This window comes from Hevea brasiliensis, chromosome 6 (genome assembly GCF_030052815.1).
Source record: "Hevea brasiliensis isolate MT/VB/25A 57/8 chromosome 6, ASM3005281v1, whole genome shotgun sequence".
NCBI classification, from domain to species: domain Eukaryota; kingdom Viridiplantae; phylum Streptophyta; class Magnoliopsida; order Malpighiales; family Euphorbiaceae; genus Hevea; species Hevea brasiliensis.
This window is the reverse complement of record NC_079498.1, coordinates 6,398,243-6,423,649: the sequence shown is the minus strand read 5'-3', so window position 1 is coordinate 6,423,649 and position 25,407 is coordinate 6,398,243. Positions and strand designations below refer to the sequence as shown.

Sequence of the window (25,407 nt, the reverse complement as noted above, 5' to 3'; positions counted from 1 at the left end):
TATTATCTCTACTTTCACTTAGAGTGCCTTTTTCACAACCCTATGGGGTTGGCAACAATTCCTATCTGGGCATCTGCATCTCTTTTAGTTCTTCATGGTGGCTTGAATATTATGCTGTGAGAGAACAGATAGGTCTCATCTATGTTCTGTAGCCTTTTGCCTTTCCAGTTTAATGAGGATGCATTGGCTGCCTAGCATTGGCTGCCTAAAAGCTGACAAGCACTTTAGAGATGCACCAGCCAGTTCTAATGGCAACATACTTTTTCTATATTTTTTTCCTGTTGGCAGACAAAGCCAAGCCAAGATAATGAAGTGGTGTCTATTTGTGCTATGTCCTGCCCTATTGATCTGGCGTATACTGCATAATCTTGGCACTAAACCCCTCCATATCCTAGTTTTTTAAAGAACCTATGAGGACTATGAGCCTGAAAAATTGCAATTCTTAAAGACCCATGGAAAGGAATCCAATTTTACCATTTCTAATTTTCCTGTAGTTTACACTTGAAAATCAGATGTATCTTCAATTTTGGTCATCAAATTTAACCAAGATATTGCTTTTAAGGTGTTTTCAATCATTGTTTATGCCATTGTGAAGAACACCCTCTTTATATTAAAATCAACCAATTCTTTTGAATGCAGTGCATTTAACATAAGTTATATAAAAATAAGTTTAGTTGATTTTAGATCAAATATTTATATTAAGATTCATGTGGAGTCGATTAAGATATTTACATAATTAAAATAATAAATAAAATTTTAAATGTAAATATTTTATTTATTGGCCATTAAACTCATTTGTATACAACATCAAACTTACAATTTAATAATTTAAAGTGCTAATAGACCCTTGAACAATTATGTAGAAAGTTTTTTTTTTTTTTTAATGGGGATTGAGAGAGTGGAGACTCGAATTTGATACTTGCTAGGTGAATGATATATCTTTAGCTACCAAACTAGGGATGGTAATTATTCATGAACCCGATCAATTTTTTCAACCCTGCCCCAACTCTGATATTGTGCATGAGAGCGAGGAGTGGGGGGGGAGGGGGTTAGGGGTGGGGAAGATGTCTTTACCTCGAATCCCCGTAAGTCACCCAGCACAATAATATATTTTAAAAAAAAAATTATTTCTATATATTGGTGTATTTAAATATAATAATTTTAACAAAAATATAAATATATTATTAAGATTATATTTATGACTTATATTTCTCATTTATTTAAAAACAAAAATTTTCATGGGGAAATCTATCCCGTCCTGCTCCATACTTTGATGGAGAAGTTCTCACTCCGACCTCGAATTCCTGTGAAGCGAAAACAAAGAGAGCGATCTCCACTCTGACTCACTTGTTACCATTCCTACACTGGATAAAATCAAGCTACGCAATTATATAGAAAGGTTCTTAATTATGCATTTATTAGCGAATTGTAGAGCAAGTGCATTCATCAATAACCTTACTGATCCAATACCAAGTCAATCCCATTGCTCTTTTCATTCTTGAAATCAAAAACCTGATAAGTATTAGCACTTAAAAGTTTAAAACCCAATATCAATAAAGGGGAAATTCTATTTGACCATCCACAGATAATACATTTGTACATATCTGTTGGGTATGCCTTGCAGCAAAACAAGAGGCCTGACTTGTGGAGAAGGGAAGGGACCCTCCTTCGATGACTTGAAACCATAAATCTCCTCCCAACTGCCAACCACTTTCAAAAATGAATAGTAAATGCACTGCAAGTTAGAGGAGGTGAGGTGGGTATCAACCTCATCCGTAATTAAAACCTCTCATTTTGTCATTCATTTCAAACCAACACCTAGACTCGGTCAAGAGCTGATTCAAAATTGAATCGGATCAAAATTGATCAAACTCGATTTTGATTCAGACCATAAATAGGTTGAACTGCTTTTTTATTTAAAGAATAATAAAAAAAATTAAACTATTAAATTTGAATCAGATTAAACCTGAATCGAAATTCGGACAGAAATCTTAAGAATTCACGATTCCGATTTCAGTTTATCCTTTTAAGTGAACTGCAACTGGCAGATCGGTTCGAACTGAAACCGGCCAGTAGCCAGGTCTACCAACACCCCCCCTTAGCTTCCTTTGGTAGGAAAACATCAATGGGAATTGAGAAACTAGCTACCCATTTCAAAATCTTGAATCTCAACTTCATGGTTATATTGTTAGATTCAGTTTGATGAAATAAAAATTAATTTTATTATCAAAGATTTCAAATGGAATACTTGTCTAAATAAGGGAAAAAAATCTAGAATAATATCTGATGAATGAGTACTTGGTATGGTAGAAATCCAAATAGGAACAGCCAACTATTATTTGCGAGTTCAGTTCTTGGAAATATGAGAGACAGATGGGCCAATCGGCCAACAGCCAATGGGCCAACAGCCAATGGAGGAAGCTCACATTTTGTTGACTGAGCTAGGCCTATGATGTTCTTCAAAATGGCTTGTTAAATTTTTCCAGAGATGTCTCCGTTGTCGATTTAATAATGTTGAATTTAGTTATAGAAGGTTATGCTTCTGTCCAGTGCGTACAGTGCTCACCAAGAATTACATGATTCAATTTGAACACAAACTTTGAAATTCATTTGAAATAAATGAATTTCATTGTTGAGTATGACGTAATTTAAAATACAGAATTTAATTAAATTTTATATAATTTATGTTTGGTATAATTTTAGAATTAAGATTCATTATCTTTACTTTTTAAATTACTCAAATTATCCTAAGAGTAAAATTAAAAAAAAATCATAATTCTTTATAGAATTCAAAAAAAAAATTCTTATATCTAATAAATTCATAACAATTAATAAGCATATAAACCAATAAAAAATATAGTAATAAATATAAAATAAGTTCATATGTCTCATAATATAGGAGATTTATATAACGACATAAGTAATATAATTACTAGGTGCACAATAAGTTCAGGTATTAAAAAGCTAGGACAAATATAAAATATCTTATATAATTGTCCAAACATATTACTATTAATAGAACACTAGTTTGTGGTTTTCATTTTCTTCTTTAGTAATGATATTTAGTTATTTTCCTTGAAAATTGGAACCACTTTTATTTTTTTTTAATTAATTAAAGGTGCTTACTGGGTGTAGCAAATTCTATTGATCATAGTAGTGATCAAAGTTTCAAAGTGAATAATTTTAACATGTGAGTATATAAAAAGATTAATAATTGAGAGAAAATTTTTTAATAAGGGTATTTTAGTCTAAAAAATACTATTATGTAAATTTTGAGGAATTCATTTCAAATTCCATCAAATTTGATAGGAATTGATTTTAGTTATAACCAATTCCTAGAATTGAATTTATGGAATTTAATTCTATATTTTTTAAATCAAACAGACAAAATATGGAATTCAATTGAATTCCACAAAATTTTGTGAAATAGAATTAAACCGAACAACCTCTAATAAAGTATGTTTCTTAGAAGCAAATCCAACAACCATAAATAGTTTTTTAAAAAAGAAACTCTAGTCATCAAATTGATTTCTAAGCCATTCCATACATCATAAACTTAGTGCTTACATAACTTAGGAAGAAAAGTAAATCCAAAATTATAACCAATGGGCCTCCTAAAAAAAAGCAGAAGAATAACGACAAAGACGAGGTTGAACATAAATTGGTAGATCATTGGTGAAACCTAATGTGTGGTGGAGTGAACAAAAATCTTATTGACTTTTGAGTAGGCTAAATCAAAGTTTTGTGACCATCTGTAGACTAGCATGAATGTCAAGTAGATTAGTACAAAACGCTTCAAAATCTAGCTTTCTTTCTCTTTCCAAGCACAAATACCTCACAAGGAGGATGAAGAGAGGATTGATATAGGTGGGCAAAAAAAACCCCATAAAAGCTAGCACGAAACCATAGATAAAACCTAAAGTATTAAAGGGTGGAAGAAGAAACTGAAGGAGAGAGAGAAAGAAGAAGGAAAAGATGCTAAATGTAGAGAAGAAAAGAAGATGGGAGGACAGGAGAGATAGAGAGATGGGTTTTTATCAGCGAGAACAATACCTCTAGATCCAGATCTATTTGAGAGTATTTTTTGAGAGAGACTTTAGCAAAAAAAAAAAAAAAAAGTAACTAGATAAATAAGCTTCTTAGAAGTTTTCTTTTTTAACATTATAAATTTAATTAGAATGAAAATACATGAGACCTTCCTAAAAGAGCCTACTAAAAAAGGTACTAAAAGGTTAAAGGCAAACCCTATCCTATCCTATCATAAACTAAAAAATCAAAGTTATTGATCTAATGCAACTAGGCTGAGCGTAAATTGGATTTAATAAAAAAAATGAATCAAATTGATTCGATTTGGTCTGTTTGATTAGTCAATTTAGTTTTGGTTATAATTTTTTAAAAAATATTTTTTCGATTCAATTCTATTATTAAGATGAAAAAGCCAAAATATTCAAACCAAATTGAAATGCTTTAAAATACTGCTTTTTGTACTAAGGTTTAAAGGTTGATGTTTTTATCTCCTCATACAAACAACACCCAAACCATTTCTTAGTCCCTTTTCATTACTTTTCCCTCTTGATCTCAGCCTCTTCATTCTTCTTTGAAATTTGGATTTCCTTATCCGATTTCTTTCCATCTTCCCTTTTGAAGCAATTTTTCTCTCAACCCATTCTTTCTTGTCTCAAGGGATGAAAAGTCGTATTGCAGAAAAAAGGGAGGCCTTGGAAAAGGTGCTTGCTTGCTTATAGAAGGAGCAGTGATGGGTTTGTTAGTGGTAAGAACAAAGAGATCTGATGGGCAATGGTGGTCATCTCGCACTAGTGCTTTTGCTGTTGTCATTGACGCCAACACTATTGCACCTACCTTTAAGGACATGCAAGAATGGGAGATCAGGAGATCAATCATGCTATCGATCTAGTATCAAATTTTATTATTTTAGCTCTTTTTTCCTTCAATGAAATTTTATTTTAGGGATTAGCTTCTATTTATGCATTCTCATTGTTGGGTGTTTCTATAATCTCCACGGTGCATATTTATCACATTAATGTCATTTTTTTCGCATTGTAATCAAAGGGAAATATGTTCTTATGGGTATATGACATAGCGTGTAACGTGGAATAAAATCAACACATGATCAAATCCTTGAAAGATGAACAAGATCTAATTCAAGATCTTAAAATAACAATACTTAATTCAAAGTATAATTCAAAGTATAAGGATAAGTAAAGCAAATGAACATTATGAATAAGAAAATTTCATTGAATAAATCTAAAAACTTATACATAATAAGAATAAAAGGTCTATTTATAGAGTTTTAAATTCTAATCTAAGTACAAAAATAAATTAAAGAAGTCTTAATCTAAATAGAAAAAATACTTAAAAGACCTAAACTAAATAGGAATAATATTTTGCAGTCCTAAACCGAATAGAAAATGAGTTGTAACTACTTAGAAATAAAAATACATCAAAAAATATGATTCCTACTTGAAATAGGATTAAAATTGTATTTCGTTGAAGTTCACAGTACCCATTAGTGTGGAAAAAAAGCTTGTACAACCCCCCTAATGTGAGACACTGACTAATGGAAAGCTAGAATCTTGATTGCTACATGAGTTACTAGTGTGGAATAAAGCCCCTACACTGGCTATTGGGAATTATGATATAAACTTGTTTACTTACTGCATTATTCACCCACACTTTTGAGAAAATTCGACCTCAAGTTTTAAAGTACTAAATCAAAAACACTATTGAAAGATCATATCATATAACCTTCTTGAATGGTATGAACAAAATTGACTTGAACAAAATTGAATTGAAAAACTTCATGTTTTCTTTGCATCCATAAACACCTGGATAAACAAAATCAAGTGAAACAATAGGAATAACAAGGTTAATTAAATCTTCAGTCTCTATAACATGAAATTTGTCAATCTCCATTGATTTCTCCATAGTTGGTTGTTCTTCAACTTCCATTGGCATCTCTAACTCTCTTTGTTGTTCCTTATGAGTTTCAACTTCCTCATCTATGATAGATTTATCAAGAAATTCCAATTCAAGGTCATCATTATTAATCATAGCAAAAGGTATTATAAACTCTTCAAACTCAAATTTCTTGATTTCAAGTTAATCTCTTTGTTCTTGCTTCAAATCTTTAACACCCTTTGATGTCTTAACACGATTTGCTTCCACCTCCATATTCTTTGTTTCTGTTACAGTACATGATTCCTGAATACCACTTCCATTATATTCATTATTAATAGTAAGTGTTCTTCTAGAATTAAAGAGAATAGAAGCATAATTGACTCTACCATAGTTAACTCCTCCTACTTGATTAAAGTTATGATTTTCCTTCTCAACATCATGAACTCTAAGTAAGAGGTGAATCTCTTGAAATTGATGCCCTATATCCATTCTTAATTGCTTTATGGCACTTTTTTGCTCTTTAATCAACAGATAGTTGGCAACCCCTGATTACTGTCACGAGGTTGATTTCCAACACCACCATAAGTATTTAGCCATCATAACAAGGGTGAAATCTCTACTCTGATACCACCTAACATAGTGTGTAGTGCAGAACAAGGATCAAAGCATGATCAAACCCTTGAAAGATGAACAAGATTTAATCCGAGACCTTAAAATAACGAGACTTGATCTAAAGTCTAAGGATAAATAAAGCAAATTAATTTTATAAATAAGAAAACTTTAATGAATAAATTTGAAAGTTTGTACATAATGAGAATAGAAAAGCTATTTATAGAATTTTAAAACCTAATCTAAGTAAAAATAAATAAATAAATAAATAAGTCATAATCTAAACAGAAAAAATATTGAAAAGACCTACACTAAATAAGAATGATATTTTAGAGTCCTAAACCCAATAGAAAATAAGCTATAACTAATTAGGAAAAAAATACATCAGAAAATATGATTCCTAGTTGAAATAGGATTAAAATTGTATTTTCTTGAAGTTCACACTATCCATCAGTGTGGAATGAAGCTTGTAATGAACACTCTCCTTAGTGTGAGCCACTGACTGATGGAAAACTTGAATCCTGACTGCTACACAAGTACTAGTATGGAATAGAGCCTCTACACTGGGTTGCAGTGTGAGACTCTTGAGAATTATGATATCAACTTGTTTACAAACCGAGTCTGTATACTTGTTGAAACTAATCCTACCTTGTTGTGATTGTGGAAGTGTTGAATCCACAAAGCAAACAACAAAATACAATATTTATATAGTTCACTTTGTCAATATAGAGTTACATCCATGAGCGTATCATTTTTTACTATCATCAAATAATTTATATAACTACAAGTTTAAAGTTATTTATTCATAAATCCAATTATACCTAAGAGAGATCAAACTACTAATTGTTCATAGTAAATATATAAATTTGTCACTACCATTCTCCACTAGAGATAATTAAAATATTTATTACTTTAACTTCATAACCACAATCCCTTCATGGGCTGCAATGGATAGTATTGACCATGAGTCAAAGTCAAATAACTTTTCTTAATACTTTTATTTATAGCGTTAGTCTACTCAATCTTAATTTAAATAGAAATCTCACTCAATTGAGAAATAACATTATAATTATACTTTATATAAGAAATAATCCTTTATCCTATGAAGAATATTTTTCCCACTCAAACTATAAAAACTTTTTTTTAAATCTCATTAGATTTTTTAGTCATATTCTAACAATAATATTGTGTTGGGGAGAGTTGTATTTCTTGTTTATTAGGCTAAAATTTTGAGTGTCTTGAGTTGTGTTCTGACAATTTTTTAGAATGAATTATTGTTGAATTTTGCTGCATTTTGGATTGAAATCTGTATAGATAGGAAATCAGATTAAAAATAGTTTCATGACAATGGGTTGGGCCTTTCCACTTTAAAACCAATAAATCAAACCAAAGTAAAAATTTTCAATTTGATTTGATTAGTTTTTTTAATGTATTTTAGTTTAATTCAGATCTCAAAATTTTAAATTTTGATTTTAATTTAATTTAATTCAATTTGAAATCAAACCATTGATTACATATCTCTAAACGCAGCTGCATTTGCTAGTACAAGGGCAAATTCTAGGAGTTTATTACATTGATGGATCCACCTTAAAAGATGAGATTAATCTTTTATTATAGGATAAATTATATAGATGATATCTCATCTTAAGGGTATGTAACATTAAGATACTAAAATTTTAATTTATAATATAAAAGTCCTTGATTTTTAATGTAAATAATAGAAAAACCCTCTTAAGAACTTTAGTAGCTAGTTTTTAAATTATTTATATTAATGTGATATTTATTAAATTGAAAAATTATATTTTTATAGACTGATAGTTTTAAGTAAACAGGTTCTAGATTACTTAAATATCAATGTGTAATTTTAATTGTCATGGTTATGGGTAGATAGATAACAAAATTAAAATTTTTTCTGGATTAGTGTCAAATTAACAAAAAAAAATATATAATTTTTAATATGATAATATCTTATTGATAAAAATAACTTAGAAATTGACTACTGAATGTCATAGTATGATTTTTTGTTACTTAAATTAAAAATTATAAGGTCTATATATATTCTTCTTTATAAATTTAATTATTGAAGTCTATTATTGACAAAAGTTAAAAATTGAATTGATTATTTATGTGACTTGCTTGAATCTAATATTTCTTCCTTTTTTTCATATCAAAAGGTTCACTTAATTTATTTAAAAATTAACCTATATATTTTTAGTAGATATTTTTTTAATATTATTCTAACAATCTTCTTTTCAAGTATGCCTTGATTTCATTTATTTTTTAGCCAGAAATGAAGGAGTGTGTACTCATATTTAATTCTATCAAATAAATAATATATTTTCAATCACTCGACTAAGTCAGGTTCGGTAAGTCTTACTTTTATTTGTTTGTTCTATCATAATCAAATTTTAATCTATAAGTAATTTTATTTTCGAATATAATAATTAAATTTATTTCAATTAATAAGAAAAAAAACTTTAATATAAACCTAATTAAGTAGCAAGTAGGATAATAATATTAAGAATTGATTCCCATAAAATTTATTTACTAAAAAAATGCCGGCTTGCCAAAATTAACATATACTATGATTTAATTTTAATCCAATAAGAGGAAGTTAGAATCTTTGCAGCCACGTCCCTATGCATTGACGTTTACCACTTTTATTTTATTTCAATTTCAATTATTTTTTGACAAAGCAATTTTTTTTTTCAAACATGAAATCATGGCAATTAATGCATAAAACGTCTTATGAACGCTTAATTTTAATCATAAATTATTTAACTTCTATTTATTTCACAAAAATATAAAAAAAATATCTTTTATATTTTTTTAAAATTTAAATATTAAAAAATAATCATGAAAAGTTAAATTATTTTTAGAAGAATAAATTTAGATTTTATTATAAAAAATATTTTTTATATTTTTTTAATATTTAAGCATTCAGAAAAATGAATTAATCCTAATCAAAATAAAAATTAAGTTATTTTTAAGAAAAATAACTTTCTCTTCTTATAATATTATTAAAATGCGGAGACATTTATATATACATAATATCAACACATACTATTAATCTAATATTATAACCGAACAACCATTTTTAGATAATTTTTTTCATTGAAAATAAAACAAGCAAAATCTTAAATTTAATGCAATCTTTATTTTAAAATTTAGTATTAATCAAAAGTTTAATCATGAAGCTGGATTACAAGAAAAATATAACTTGTTTTGTTTTATTTAATAGGTATTTGAGAGAGTAGATACTTAAATTTGTATCTATTAGATGACTAATATGTAAAAAATTAAAATTATATTTAACCTGATTTGGCTTGGTAGTTAAATACATATCGAAAGATTTAGGTTTGAGTCTCATCCCTTATTTTTCCTACTTAAAAGAATATTAATGATAAATAATTCTAAATGCACTAAGATTTAATTATTAAAAAAATAACTTTTAGGATTAATTCTAAAAGTAAATAAATATATTTTTTTTAATGTTGGAGTGAGAGATTATGTAATTAATTAGTTATTATTCTTGGTATGATTACCAATTTGGTAATTTTTTTTTTCTTTTTGGGTCAATATTACGACTCTTTCTTTCTATTATGGAAATAAAATAGAAATCAAATGATCAAAACAAAACAAGAATAAAGCTCCTTCTATGACATTTCTGCAATCTTCATGATAATGCATGTACTGGAAGTAGCAAAACCATATGGGAAAATATCAAAGGAAAATTCAAATTCAAACTTCGAATTACCGGCACTTCTTCGGTAAGCTATGGTCCATAAAACTACTGTGTGGATGTTGACTTCACATCCATTCTTTAAAACTTTTCATTTATCAAAACAACCAAAAAAGAAATCTTTCCCATTTCTTGTATCAATTCTTGTTGAATTCATCGCTCACAGCATATGTCACCATCCTCAAAATTTAATAAACTTCCTCTTTATTTTCTTTATTTAAAATCTTTGTTTGAATCATTCTCTCCTTTTTTTTTTTTTGTTCCATTTTCTTATTTGTTGATTACATTTAATGGAGGGGTAGGTGTTATATTGGTCGGAGCATCACTTGCCTTGTGGATCAGTTAGGCTATTTGCTTACGTAAATTGAACCCTTGAAATATTTGATTACTGGGTTTCCTATTTTGCTTTGATTCCCTCAATCTTCTATCTAAATCTAAATCATGTCAATCTTAAGCAAAAATAATAGCAGCAACAACATGGGCACGCCTTCCTTCCATGAGTTCAAGAAGCAAGCTTCTTTCTTCCTCAAGGAGAAGATCAAGAGTGCTAGATTGGCTCTCACAGATGTCACACCTGCAGAATTGTAAGTTCTTCTTTTTCTTTCTTTCTTTTTTTGTGGTTATTTATGGTTTAAACAAGTTAGTCCAAGGGTTTGACCTAATATTTATGTATTTGGATTTTGAGCTTGGAATGAATCTTATATGGTTGGTTTTTGATCTGGGTTTTGCTTGATTATCCAAAAGGCTGACTGAAGAAGCTACAAATGGGAATCCATGGGCGCCTGATACACGTACCCTTGGATCTATTTCAAGGGCTGCTTTTGAAGTTGATGATTATTGGAGAATTGTGGAGATTCTGCACAAGAGGTTTGTTATTGAAATTGAAACTCTTTTAATCTCTTTCGATGACTTGATTACATTTGCATTTGCTTATTTCTATATCTAACTTTATATGATTTTTCTTTTTAATGTAAATAATCAGGTTTTTGAGATTTGAAAGAAAAAAGTGGAGAATTTCTTACAATTCTCTCGTTGTGCTTGAACACTTGTTGACTCATGGGCCTGAGAGTGTGGCAGGGGAATTTCAGACTGATAAAGATGTTATCAGGGAGATGGAAAGCTTTCAATATATAGATGAGAAGGGGTCTGATTTTTTCTTCTCTTTTGGGATATTTCTCTTCTGATGTTTCTTGGAAGCTTTATATGTTATTGGCATTATGTTTTGTTATGACAAGACATACCAATTTATTTGCAGATTCAACTGGGGGCTTGCTGTTAGAAAGAAATCAGAAAGAATAGTGAACCTGCTTGAGAAAGAACCTCTTCTTAAAGAAGAGAGGGAGAGGGCTAGGAAGCTGACTAGAGGAATACAAGGATTTGGTAGCTTCTGCCACAGGTCTTCTTCAGCACAAGGAATTCTACGGGAACCATCACATGAAACATTTGCAAGAAGCAATTCACAGTTTAACCAGCATGATTCTAGTGAAAATCAGCCCTTGTTCTCAAATGGAGAAAATTTGATAAAAAAAGATGAAACGTCCAAGATGAGCTCTGAGGATGCAACTTCTGAGTTGGGCAACAGAAGTCAGAATTTGAATTCTGCTGATAATTTGAGCAAAAACTTGATGCTTGAGAAGGCTGAAACAAGTTTCAAAGAGAACATGGCTCCTAACAAGGAAGAGTTACATGGATGGAATCTCATAGGGGAGAATAATCTACTCTTGGATGGCAGAAGAGATGAACCAAAGATCATAGAAGAAGATCATCCTTTTAGTGTTACCGAGAAGGAAACTAGTGCTTCCCTTCTTTCAGCAAGAGAAGGAATCCTACAAGGAGTATAGAATTTTCACTGAAGCAGATGCTGCGTCTGCAAAATTCTCAATAGTATGTTATCAGTTGCCAAGATTTGTTGTTCTTATCATCATGTGTTGCAGGATTGATAATATTTGTCCTCCACAGAAGAATCAGGTAGCATTTGAGTCATGCTGTGCTAATGTATACCATATGTTTGTTTAGCACTATATCAATCTCCCATCAAAACTTTTATGATTGAGAAAGTCCTGTTTCAAAATTAGCGTTTTATGAGTGCTTTGACCATTGTGTGTGGGGATGTTGTAGGCAACGCAAAACAGAAGGATTCCAAGGCCAGAAGGGTTTGCTCCAAGGATTTGCATTGCCTACAACATCCACACAACGGTTCAAAGCATTCATAAAATGCAAATGATTCCTAGCACATAGACGAAGAAGTAAATGACTAAAAAATCCTCGTACAAAATGTTACAAAAATCACTTATCTGTTATGCATTTTATTTACAAAGATGCAGCAGGGACGGCATATAATTCACATCTGTACATGATTACAACACGAAATACTACATTCATGAATCAATGGGATTTTAAGATTTGCATAGCCAGTCTTGAATTGCAAGACGCAGCCCATGGTTGGGAGTAAGATGCAAGTGACTCAACTTCAAATTAGTCATTGGAGATGTTTCCCGGCCATTTTCCAACCATCCACGTATGGCTTCACCTTCATATGTGAAACCATCAGCTGCCAACTGGGGATCATGCATTATTTCCTGAAAGAATTCATTAGATGTGTAAGCCACATGGTGTAAAATATGTCACCATTACTGCTAATACAGAAAACCAGGCCACGACACTTTTGCTCCATGGTAATCACAGTAAGCATTGCACCTTGGCAGGCCAAGATAATTTATCCTCGATACAGGTCAAAGAATCTATAATCAAAGCCTAACCATGCCAAGCCTTTCACAGATAGTGATTAAGAAAGTGATAAAATTAAGCAGAGTGAGGAAAAATATCTGCGCTTGCAAATCTGTTGTGCGCAAATGGTACAATCAAGTTATACTCGATTTCATTATACAAATTTGTGTCATCTACATACCTGAAGAATAGGACACAAGAAGAAAGATGGCACTGGCCGCTCTTCTGAAACATGCAACTGTTCCAATTCCCTCACTAGAGCAGGTGTCAACTCAGGTCTCTCCCTGCTACACAATTCACAAAACTGCAGACCCAATTCCGCCAATCTTTTCGCAACAAATATTGGCCATTCTCCAGCAGAAGGATCCAAAATTGAGGATAATTTCCCACATGACATTGTTCTTCGCACCTCACCTACCAACCCAACAGGAGGCCTTCCAGTAAGTAGCTGTAGAATGATGACCCCAAAAGAATAGATATCAGACTTGGTTGTCAGCACTCCCACTCTTTGGAACGCTGGATCCATATATGAAAAAGCACCTTTTGGCTCAGTGCCCCTTCGAAAACTAGGGCAATAAAGAGTATCATCCGTTACCAGCCTGCAAATTCCAAACTCGCATATTTTGCAGCTAAGTTCAGAATCAAGTAGGATATTTTGTGGTTTCAGATCACCATGGACAATTTTTTCAGGTTTAGAAGAATGCAAGAAGCAAAGTGCACTTGAGATTTCAGCTATAATCCGTGCTCGGACTTTCCATGTCAAGGGAGAAATGTTGTTCTTCCTGAAGAGGCAATCCTGGAGGCTCCCATTGGGCAAGTACTCGTATACAAGAGACCATGCTTCTGGGCATGCCCCAAGCAAAGTCACCAGATGAGGATGTTGTAATTTGCCAAGAACTTGAACCTGCATCAACAAATAATTGAGGTCACTTTAGATATACCATGGGAGATAAGGGGTAGTAGGCAATCTATTCAAAGAAAAACATTTTTTGGATAAGTTTTTAAAAGCCATACCTGGAGATTTTATCACAGGGTAGTTGGACCCTGAAGTGCAGCTAAGATTGTGAGCAATACAAATAATTGCTACCAGCAGTTTGATATGGGTACTCAAATATTCCTAAAGTTGTCAAAGTTACCTAAACACTAGTCTTGTATACCAAAGCTTTGATACTTGTTCCAGTACTTAAGAAACTAAACTATACAGATCATCTCCAAATAATTGTCAAACACACAGGGATACTGAAAGTGCGCATGTAGACCAAGTGGTGGCGAGTACTTTTCTAGTCATGGCTACAACCAGACCAGTGTTAACTGCCAGGATGGCTAAGATATTCACAAATGAGTAACAGAATAGGTATACACTACAGGGTCCAACAAGCACTTGTTATAGTACAAAAAGAAAAAAAAAATCAAAAGGAGTACCTTCTTCTTCCTCGAAATCTTCCAGGAAACCTCAAGCTCTTGAAACAATTGTTATGCTATTTAGATTTTAAGAAAGAAAGCAGAGCAGCTGACCTCTTTTTGAAACTCTGACTGCCCTTGCATGTTATTTGGATGCAGCTTCTTTATGGCAACAGTTCTACCCAACATTTCTCCTTTGTAAACATAACCATATCCTCCCTGCCCAAGTTTGAAGCTTTCAGAGAAATTGAATGTTGCAGTTTGCAAATCAGATAATGAAAATTCTGCTAACTTGGGCATATCTTCAACAAAACCAAGCAGCCCATTACAGTTTGGAGCTCCAGCTTGCCTGTGATTTTTCCATCGCTCAAGCCAATGTGCAGCTTCTATTTTCTGCCGTCGGATCCTCTGCTTTTCTTGCCATAGAGATGCAATGGAAGTTTGAATGAGTTTCAATTCTCCATCAACTTCATCCCGCCTACGATTTGCTTCTCGTACACGACTGTCCAGAAGAGCAACATTTCTCATGGTCCTCTGTAGCTCTTTAGTTACTTCTTCTTTCTCTTCCAAGAATTTTTCTTGTTCCTCTATTGTATGTCTTAGTGCATTCTCAGCTTCTTTTCTATGTTTAACTTCATTTGCATAGGCAGAATCAAAGATTTTGACCTGGAGAGAATAAAGAATCAGGCTTCTAACCTAGGAAAATAGAATAACAAGATATACGAAAGTCAACTACAGGACATGGCCAGCAAATCACATTTCCATAATCAGCAAATATGTTGCCTAATCACCAACTAGGTAGGCAAATCTCCTAAACTTAATAATTCCAAATAAATATGCATAAAAATTGCTAGAACTGATTTAGGAATGCAACAGATGAAATACATGTGGAAAAACAAGATAACCACCTTACAACTCATATATTTAAGTAATGCTTCATCTGGTTAACAGAAGAGACAGAAAGATAAAATTGAAACACTATAAGAAGTAAAAAATCAAAATCATGACGAATATTCCAAGTTTTCCCTTTCTTTAATTCCTCTCTTTCTTCTTTTATCCCTTAAATCTGATAATGATATGATGTGCAAGTCCAGACCCATAGATTACCCATATACTGAGGAGGCATAAATTAATTAAAGCTTATACACATGAAAATTCTCAAAGTATAAGGAATACAAAGTGAATTATCATCATTATTGCTGTCACATGGTAGATGCTATGAGCAAGTACATGAAATGAAGTGGGATGCTGAAACCATTTTACCTTGCTGATGGCTTCCAAAGTTTGGAATTCCAATTTTTTGCGCTTCACCAGTTCTTCAAATGCTTCATTCCTAGATGCTTCTGCTTCTATCCTTGCTTCTTCCAGCTGAAAATATAAGCTGTCTTCCTCAAGCTTTGAATCAGACTCTGAAGAAATTCTTCTTTCTGTAGATGTGCCAGAGCTATTACTTCTAGGACTAAATGAACTCTGGATAGAGTGGGTAAAACATGTATTGGTAGAACCAGATCTAGCCACTTTTGCATAGGTTGAGTCACTTTGAACCCAATGGCTAATTCGGTCACAAGTTACACCTGTAGCAGAAGTGGACCTAAGATATTCTGGATGGAATGGCAATGCATTCTTGCTACACCGAAGTGACATAGACCTTAAAGTTTCTGTACTCGCACCCCCTGCACGATCACATGATGGTAAAAGACTTGAATTTTCAGAAGCTTCTCTTGTCCACACATGTTTCCCTTTGTTGATAAACCATATTTCACAGAATAAAGGAGCACTTTTAGCAACATAATTAGCTTTGTTGGAACTCTTTTTCACCTTCATGCAACTGTATTGCGCCATTAGGATTTCACACAAAAAAATAAATAAAATAAGCAAATGAATAAAACTCTAAATCTCTACATTTAAACAGAAAGGGCACAACCAGCAGAACACAGTGTAGATTTTTAAATACGTATTCTGTTGATGAAATTTGGCTAAAGAGGCCATTCAATTATTATGATATCCAATTTGTGCTCATACATCAAAAAGAAGCTGAAGCCAACTTCAATAGTAAACAAACAAAGTCTTTTATGTGTGTATATATATTATGTCATTGGATGAGATAATATTAGGCATACACCAATGAAACAAAATAAGCTTCACAAAAGAAGAAAAAGAAAAATCATACAGATCATCTAGAACTTAATTGTCATGCAAGAATAGGTGATTGTAATGATATGGTTGGTTTTCATTGGATTATTAAAGGAATGACATAATTGACAAACCACTTACTTTTCAGGTGCAACCCCCATAACAAGCATCCTAGCACCATGTCTGTTTACCAATTCTACTATTCCCTTCCGAACTTGGTCACAATCAGTTGTGATGATACTAGCTTCAACCTGCAAAGTAACCATAATCCATGAGATTTTTAGATGACTCCAGCAAAAACACACGTCTGGGAACATGTAATTTCCTCAGTATATCATTGAATGTGTAATGATGACTAGGCCTAAATGTGGGAGAACAAATGATAACTACCAAAAAGATCAAAAGCTGTATTGTTTTTGTTTCTAATATTACATCATGTAACTCTGAGAATTTAACCAAAAATCGTTTACTGAGGATTTAACCCAAAATCATTTAGAGTGTAGAAAGCGAATCCATATAGCCGACCCCAAATTTTTGGGATAAAGGCTTAGTTGAGTTGAGTTGAGTTTATTACATCATGTAACTCTTCACTGCCAACTAACATAAAGAACCATTCAACAACAATGCCTAAAACCAAATGGAAAAGGTTCATAAAAGAAATATAATAGAATCATACTCGCTATTCAACTCCCTTTGGAAATAACCCAACCAAGCTTAGCCCCAAATTAGTCAGGCTTAACTGCATGGATTCTTGGTCTCCATTTACTTACGTTTGGGACCAGAATTAACACTCCAACTGTATGATCATTCAGATTCACTCATGAAAAAGATGAGACTAATATAGAGTGAATACCAACCTATCAAAATCTCTCCCCTTTATCCATATTAGCGATGGACTATGCCAAAATCCATTGTGAAATCAAAACCCAACACAGGTGTTGTTCCACAGGGACCCTATACAAGCTAAGCAAATAATTAAACTTGATTACCATGCCAAAGCTGAAATTTTTCAACACTACCATTCAATCAGGCCATTTAATGTGCTATTATCACATGCTAATCACATAAAAATTATTTGCAATGCAATATTGATTTTGTTTTTCCTTGTGAAGCAAAAAGCTATAAATTATAAGTGAATTGATATGCCATTAGAAGGATATGTCAAGCCAATCAAGAAAAATAAATATTCGTCCATATTAAACAACATCTATTTAAAACATAAAAACGCATAAGCAGAGAGGATATTTGGGAGTTAAAAGCCACCTTAGCTTTATGACAAACGGCCAAGTAAATTTCTAAAAGCTTCTTTGACTGTTCCCGTTCTTGCCTTCTATGTACTGAAACTACTTCAGCATTTGCTTGACTTGCTGGTAGTTTTCCCACTGTATTAAATATATAAGAATTAATATGACTTGTTGTTCAAGAAATTTAAAATAACAGAAATCTAAACCTTATACATGCTAATTTTCCAACAGTCAGAAAACAAAGGCATCGTTAAACCTTGCAAAAAGATTCCAAATCCCACAAGTAACAGGAATTCAAGACAAAAACAAGCTAAATTCTACAAGTCGGAAATTCAAACAACATTTCCAAATCCAAATAAAACCCAAAAAAGAATAATTAGGAGTTCAATGAAGCAAAGGGAGAGAGAGAGAGAGTTACGTAGTGTTGGTATCAGAGGAGAGGGCTGGTGAACATAAAGGATACAAATTTCTCTGCTCCCAAAGCGTTTAAAGCTCCAGTGAAGCAAACCTACAGTTTTCTCAACAGATTTACCCACAGCCACATACACTTTCTCACCATCACCACAACCACCGCTACCACTAAGACACCCACCTTCTTCAACAATATCCGGCAACTGGGAACTCACAGTCCGGTCAAACCCAACCAGGAAAGCTCCCGGAGAAGACAACCCAGAAAGGGATTCCCGGGAGGGGTCATGAAGAGGCGGGTGTGCGGGATTCAGAAGCTCCATAATTGAAGGAAAGACACAGAGGGTTTGGAGAGCGATGGCAGCTAATAGCTTTGGATTGGCAACTATGAATGATATTTTGGCTTTTGTTTGTGTTGTGCGCTTGCAATATTCGTCATAAATTGCAAGAAAGTACCAGAATTTGTTTGAAAATGAAAATTTTCTTTTCTTTTCTCTCGCTTTTTTTAGTGTTTGTTTCGAAGAAAATTGAAGAGGAGAGGCCGTCGAGCGCTTGACTTTTTAGGTTGACTTACAAGAGAAGAGAGATACGCATGCTTTGATTAGAAAGCACTTGGAAAATACAAAGCGAGATTAAAGGTGAAGACACGCAAATTCTACCAAATCATTATGTAGATACTTAAGTTAAAAAAAAATTTTAATTAATAATTTTTAATTCAATATTAAAATTATACTAAAATTATCTTTAAAATAATATAATTTTGATTGTAAATTATAATTAAAATTAAATTAAAATTCTTTATATTATATTATACAAAAAATTATTATACTTTTTAAAAAGGAACAAAAAAAAAAAAATTTAAATCATTTTTTTTTTTTTTTCTTCTAAATCTCATCTTTTTTTTTCTCATATTATTATTTTTATTTTTTTTTACTTAAATTATTTAAATATTATTTAATTTAAATTATTTTTTTTTTTTTTTTTTTTTTTTTTTTTATTTTTTTTTTTTTTTTTTTATTTTTTTTTATCAAATAAATTTTTTTTTTTTTTTTTTTTATTTTATTAGATTAATTTTTTTTTTTTTTTTTAATAAATTTTCAATATAAGAAATATATATTATATAAATAATAAATATAAAAATATAAAAAATATATATTTTATTTTATTTATTTTATTTTTTTTTTTTTTTTTTTTTTTTTTAAATTTTATTTGAAAATAGTAAGATTTTGATATATATTATATTTATATTATTATTTATTATTATTATTTTATAAAAATAAAAAAAAATAATATATATGTTTATTTTTTTTTTTTGTCTATTTAGATTTTTTTTTTTTTTTAGCATCTATTTAGAATTATTAATCTATTAAATTACGTAAATTTAATTTATAAGTAATAAATATTTAAATTTACTTTACTCTTCAAATTTCATTTAATCACAATATATTTAATTTAATTTTTAATAACTAAAATTCTTTAAAAACAATGTAAATACATTTTACTTTTAAATACTTGATTAATTACATAAGAATAATGTTATGCTTTTTTTTAGATGGATATTGCTTATCTTCACTTCTACAACTCTATACAAATTCAAAGAAGGAAGTCATGAAACAAAAAAATGCAATTGAAGCAACACGCAATAGAGTGGTGACTAGGGGTGTGGGAGTTAACAACTCAAGCAGTTCGGGTGGCGGGAGGTTAGAGCTTGCGACAATAAATTAGGGAGGGGGCAAGAAGGGCTAGCAACAACATAGTAAGCATTTTTTTATGGTATAGTTTGTTTACTAAGAAAAGAAAATAACGTAGAATGAAGTTTTAGATTTTAGAATGGGCGTTGGATTTGTTGATTTTGAGTTAATATTTTTGGGATTTTTTTTATTGATTTTTTTTTATGGTCTAAATAAGTTCTTCAAATTAAAAAAAAAAGTTTTACAAATTTTAAAAATAAATCGAATAAACTCTTAATGTACAAATAAATCCTTCAAATTTTAAAAATAGAGCAAATAAGCCCTTATCTCACATTTTGTATTATGTACTTTAAAATTAATTTCTCTCATATTTTGTAATCTATACCACTCTTTTAACACTATTATCAATGTAAAATAAGAAGATGATGGCGACAATAACAAAGGATAAGATTATTCTCAACAGCATAATCAAAATCAAATCTCATCATACCATAATCAAGTTATTTATAATAACTATAAAAAAGATGAACTCATAAAGAAATTTCTTAAATCGTAAAGAATAACTTAACAATATATTTGAAGATGTAACGATAATCATCGAGATAAGATGTTACAGATTAAATATGCAGAATTGCTGAGGGGACTCTATGCACTATAAAATTTTCGTGCACTACCAAATTTATGTTAGAGAAAAGTTATAATTCAATATCTTTTTATCTATTTTTAAAAGTTAAAGTGCTTTGTTAACATATTTTTAAAAAGTGAAGATTGCCTATTAGGAGCTTATTGATATACTTTTAAAAATTTAAATATTTTTTTATTGTTTTTTTAATTTAAAAGACTTGTTCGGACAAAAAAATTTAATGACTTATGTAACTATGGCACATACTTTCAAGGCTAAAATAGGCATTTTGCCAAGATACAGATATAAAGAAGGGAAAGATGGAGTAAACAGATAGGAAAAAGTGAGGCTTATTTTTTATAATTTATTATTTATTAGCTGCAATTTGAGTCCAATTGAAATAGGGTAGCTATTTTATTAACAAAATGAAACTGGAGAGATATAATTATTTTAAATTATAAAATACTTATAATTTTTGACACACCTGTTATAAAATTAAAAAAAAGTAAATAATTGCCCAATCTTTCATTCATCCAACACCAGGCTTGGTTGTTGAGGAACAAAATGCCAATGCCAACTTGAAATATATTCTTAATTTTTGTTCTTCATTTTATGGTAATTTTTAGTCTTTTATTCAAACATATGAACTTTTTTATTTCACTCTTAGCAACTTTATAGAATCAAAAAAAAATAAAAATAAAAATTAAAGCTTTTGCAAGTTAGTATATATAGATAGTAAAAGTTTTCTTTATTATATGAAGTGATAAATAATAATTTTTTCATACATTATATGAAATTCATTGGCTTAAAGCTCAATTAGATCTCTGTATTTATTGGAAAAGTTTAATTTAATTTATTTTTAATTTTTTATCTAATTTAATTTAAAATTTTAATTTAAGCTCAATTTAACTAAAAAATAAGAAAATCAAGAAATTAAACTTATTAATTTTTATGCTTAATTCAAGAAATCAAGAAATTTAATTTCAAAATTAAGAAATTGAACTTCTTAATTTTTTATTTGAATAAAAAAATTAAGAAATTTAGCTTATAAATTTTAATTTTTAAGCTAAATTAAGGTTAAATTGAAAATTTTGAACTAAAATGAATAAAAAATTTAAAATAAATTAAATTAAATTTCTCCAATAAATATAGAAATTAAATTGAACAATTTGCCAAAATTCATTTCTCGATGATCATTATTATAAAATTATTTAACTAAAATTTATCAATTTATTCTTTATAGAAGTGCATAATAAAGTAACTATATATGCCTATAATGAAGTATATCCTAATATAACTGTTAATTATCAATGGCATTCTGAAGACGAAGACAGCAACTATGGTAGTGATTAATTTGTTTTATTTTATTCGACATCATTAGGAATTAAGGGTACCTAACCACGCATGTCTTGGTATTATTATATGTAAAGTAATGGGAAATAGCTATTAACTAACCAACTAAAGTAGTTGAATAGAAAAAACAAAAAAAAAAAAAAAAGTAGTTGAAGCAGGTAGGAAATTCTTGCAATAAACAGTCAAACCAGGATGAATACTAAGGCTTCTATTTGTTTCTTATTAGAAGTACATATTTAAAAAAATAATAATTTATTCCATTGCAAAACTAATTAGAATTTATTTTTATGTTATAATTAGGAGTGCCTCATTTCGATTTCAATTTAGGTTTGTTTAAGAATTGAAAATAGAACCAAATCAAATTTTGTAATAGATTCGCAATCAATTGTTGTTAGTGACCAATTTGTAAGTTGATTACAAATTAAAATAAAAAAAATGGTCGAGAATTTTTAGAGGCAAAATCAATTATTAATGGCAATTAATTTTAGTTGATTGCAAAAATCAATTGGGATTTGCAAATTGATTGCAAATCTAAAAAAATAAAACAAAAAATTATGCTAGAACTTTTTAAGGGAAAATATAGCAATCGATTTGAAATTGATTACAAAAATTGGTTACTATTAATAACCAATAAGAAATAGATTAAATAGTAATATATTCTTTGTCGGTTGCTAATAGTAATCAATTTTTACAACCGACTGTAAATAGGTTGCTAACTTTGAAGCCAATTAAAATAATTATTTAATTTAACAATCAATTCTTGAATTGTTCACTAAATTTTTAATAATTAACTATTTTACTAAAAAAATCAAAATCATAAATCGATTGCTGATAGCAATCGATTTTAATTAGTTGCAAAACTCATTGTTTTTTGTGGTGCTCACTCGATCATCACTCACTACAATCATTACGACTTATTATTAATACCATGAATAAATTAATTATTCGAATCAAAATTATTATTACTTTTATTTTTATTTTATAACTAAACATAGGAATGTAATGATAATTATATTACATTATATTAGGATCAACAAAATGTAACCTAAATGCACTTTAATCTCACAACTAGAATAAGAAGATCAGATACGAACAACACTCAAAGGCCAAAGCAAAACCAAGTGACAGATTGCAACAAGAAAATTACAGTGAAATGCGAAAGCACCTGCAAGACCAACACAAAGAAGAGTTAACACAAAATAATCCCTACTTGGCCAATGAATCCGCAATAAAGAGAGCCACTTTTAAAGTGTGTTGAACTAAAAATAGAAGAAATAGCATGACCGCACCATTAATTGATCACCAGCAGCTCTAAAGGTCTTGGGGTAGGTTGATTAGGCGAATACATGTAATCATGAGAATGTCAAGTGATTAGCGGGTAGGTTTGCACAATAGTAGCTCGCGTTTGACTTAATCTCTCAGATATCTTCTTACGTTATAATAATAAATTCAGAGTTTAACAATATATTTTTTATATTATTAAAAATTTAAAATATAATAATATACATAAATTTTATAATTTAAAATTTTTAATAATATTTTTATATTAATTTATAATATTATTATACATGATATTATATATATTATTTATTATGTTATATATTATTTGAATATTTAAATATATTATCTTAATATTATCTATTACTTTAGTATCATGTGTAAAATAATATTAAAAAAGTATTGTTGAAACTTATATTTATTATGGTGTTACAAATATTTAGTGCATGATTCATTTTATTAAAAAGTGTTTTATATTTCATTATGTGTTATATTAGCAGTCGTCAATCAGTCAATTTACTTGTAAAAAGTCGGACTTTAATAGTCGATGACTCTTCAGAGTACCAACTTAAAGTCTTCTCATAAAATGGACTTTCTTAAGATTTTGGCAAGTGGGTGATTAGGATACGTTTAAGTATCTTAGCATCCTGTTTGGGTTGGTGGAAAATGAGGGAGAAAAGAAATTAAAATAAGAATGGAAAACAAAATAATTTTCCACCCTTTACCTATTTGGATTGGTGAAAAAAAACGAGAGAAAAATAAATTAGGAAAACTTTCTCTTCAAATTAGAGAGAAAGTGAGCAGTAACTACATGAAATTACATTTTTATCTTTATAATAATGTATTTTATTTACACATAAAAAGATCGAAATAGATATTTTATTATTTAAAAAAACTACTTTTTTCTTTTATTTTCTTTGAAAACATCCAAACAGTAAAAGGAAAATAATTTTTTATTCACTTTTATTTTCCCTCCTTATTTTTCTCTCTTTATTTTCCTTCCCCTAAAAAAAAAAAAATCTCAAATAAGCGTAGAAGTTGATTTATTTTGGACCATATAAATAAAAATATGAATTGTATTTTCTCAATAAACAACTATAGTGTAAATAAATAGACCATTAATAAAATAATTTTTTAAAAATACATAATTTGAACATAGAAAATAATTTATTCCATTAATTTTTATTGATAACACATTTTTTTAAATAAAAAAACAACTCGCTAAGCAAGAATTAATTTTTGAACTTTGAAGGACCAGGAGCACAAAGGGTAAAATATCGAATGATCCTCAGAAAGAAATTAAAATAAAATAATGGTTCCATTTAGAGGTTTGCAAAGAATTGTTGAGAGAAGGATTTTATTTAATTAATTAAACAAAGGAATGTTGATTGTTGAAGTTGAAAGCGAAAGAAACTAATCTTATTCAAATTTAGAATCTGTCTCTAAGATTTTGTCTGACTAAGCATAGTGATTTCATTTTCACTTATCTGAATTTTTACATAAATTTCTTTTTATAATTAATTTTCTGTTTAATAACAGAAAAAAAAATACTCCAATCTCCTAAAATATTTTCATTTTTAATCATAAGTAAATGGAAAATTATGAAAAAAAAAATATCAACTATTAATTTTTTTTTAACAATTCTATCCTAAATTAACAAAAAAATACCAATTAAACTATGTAATTTTTATGTTTATCTAATTATATCCTACTTTAAATAAGTCTATTAATGAGTTGATGGAAATGCCAAATCAGACTTTTTCACCTCCAATTAAATCCTAATTACTCTAACCATGCAAAGCATTTAAGTGAAAATGACATGCCTCGACTTTCTATTCATGATTCTCTTCACAATGAAGTAATGTCAGGGACCATAAATTCATCATTTTCATTGCAATTACATCCAATAAGTCCCATTTTCTTCGAATTTTTTAAGTTGTAATTAGTTGAGTGAGGGAGACAAGGTGTTTAGGATTTTAATCTTAAGGATTAGATTAATTAAAGTTTAATTGGATTAATTAGGAGGTGAAGGATGTCTAACATGGTATTTCTGTTAGCTCTTTAATAACCTTATTGATAATAGGGTGTAACTGGACAAATATAAAATGCACATAGTTTTAATTGATAATTTTTTTTAGTTTAAAATATAATTACAAAAAATTTTAAAAGTTAAAAGATTTTTTTATAATTTCTCCTAAATATACGACATTAAAAAAAAAAATTATTATGGATTTGATTATTTCATTTTCATTTTAACGATGGGTTTGAGCATTTGTACAT

At 29.7% G+C, this 25,407-nt stretch overlaps 2 protein-coding genes across 2 annotated transcripts; one reads left to right on the top strand and one right to left on the bottom strand.

Moving 5' to 3' along the window:
• The first annotated feature begins 10,366 nt into the window (after positions 1–10,366).
• On the top strand, positions 10,367–12,327 carry LOC110640818 (ENTH domain-containing protein C794.11c). The gene is made up of 4 exons (XM_021792325.2): positions 10,367–10,854; positions 11,015–11,137; positions 11,253–11,414; positions 11,526–12,327. The coding sequence occupies exons 1-4, from the start codon at positions 10,712–10,714 to the stop codon at positions 12,109–12,111; spliced, it is 1,014 nt and encodes a 337-aa protein (XP_021648017.2). The 5' UTR covers positions 10,367–10,711; the 3' UTR covers positions 12,112–12,327.
• Positions 12,328–12,521: 194 nt separating this feature from the next.
• LOC110640817 (U-box domain-containing protein 33) lies at positions 12,522–18,806 on the bottom strand. Its single transcript, XM_021792324.2, has 7 exons — positions 18,194–18,806; positions 17,795–17,913; positions 16,673–16,782; positions 15,662–16,226; positions 14,513–15,064; positions 13,179–13,901; positions 12,522–12,849 (listed from the first exon to the last, which is right to left on the bottom strand). Exons 1-7 carry the CDS (start codon positions 18,504–18,506, stop codon positions 12,667–12,669), a joined length of 2,565 nt encoding a protein of 854 aa, XP_021648016.2. The 5' UTR covers positions 18,507–18,806; the 3' UTR covers positions 12,522–12,666.
• Positions 18,807–25,407: the final 6,601 nt, after the last annotated feature.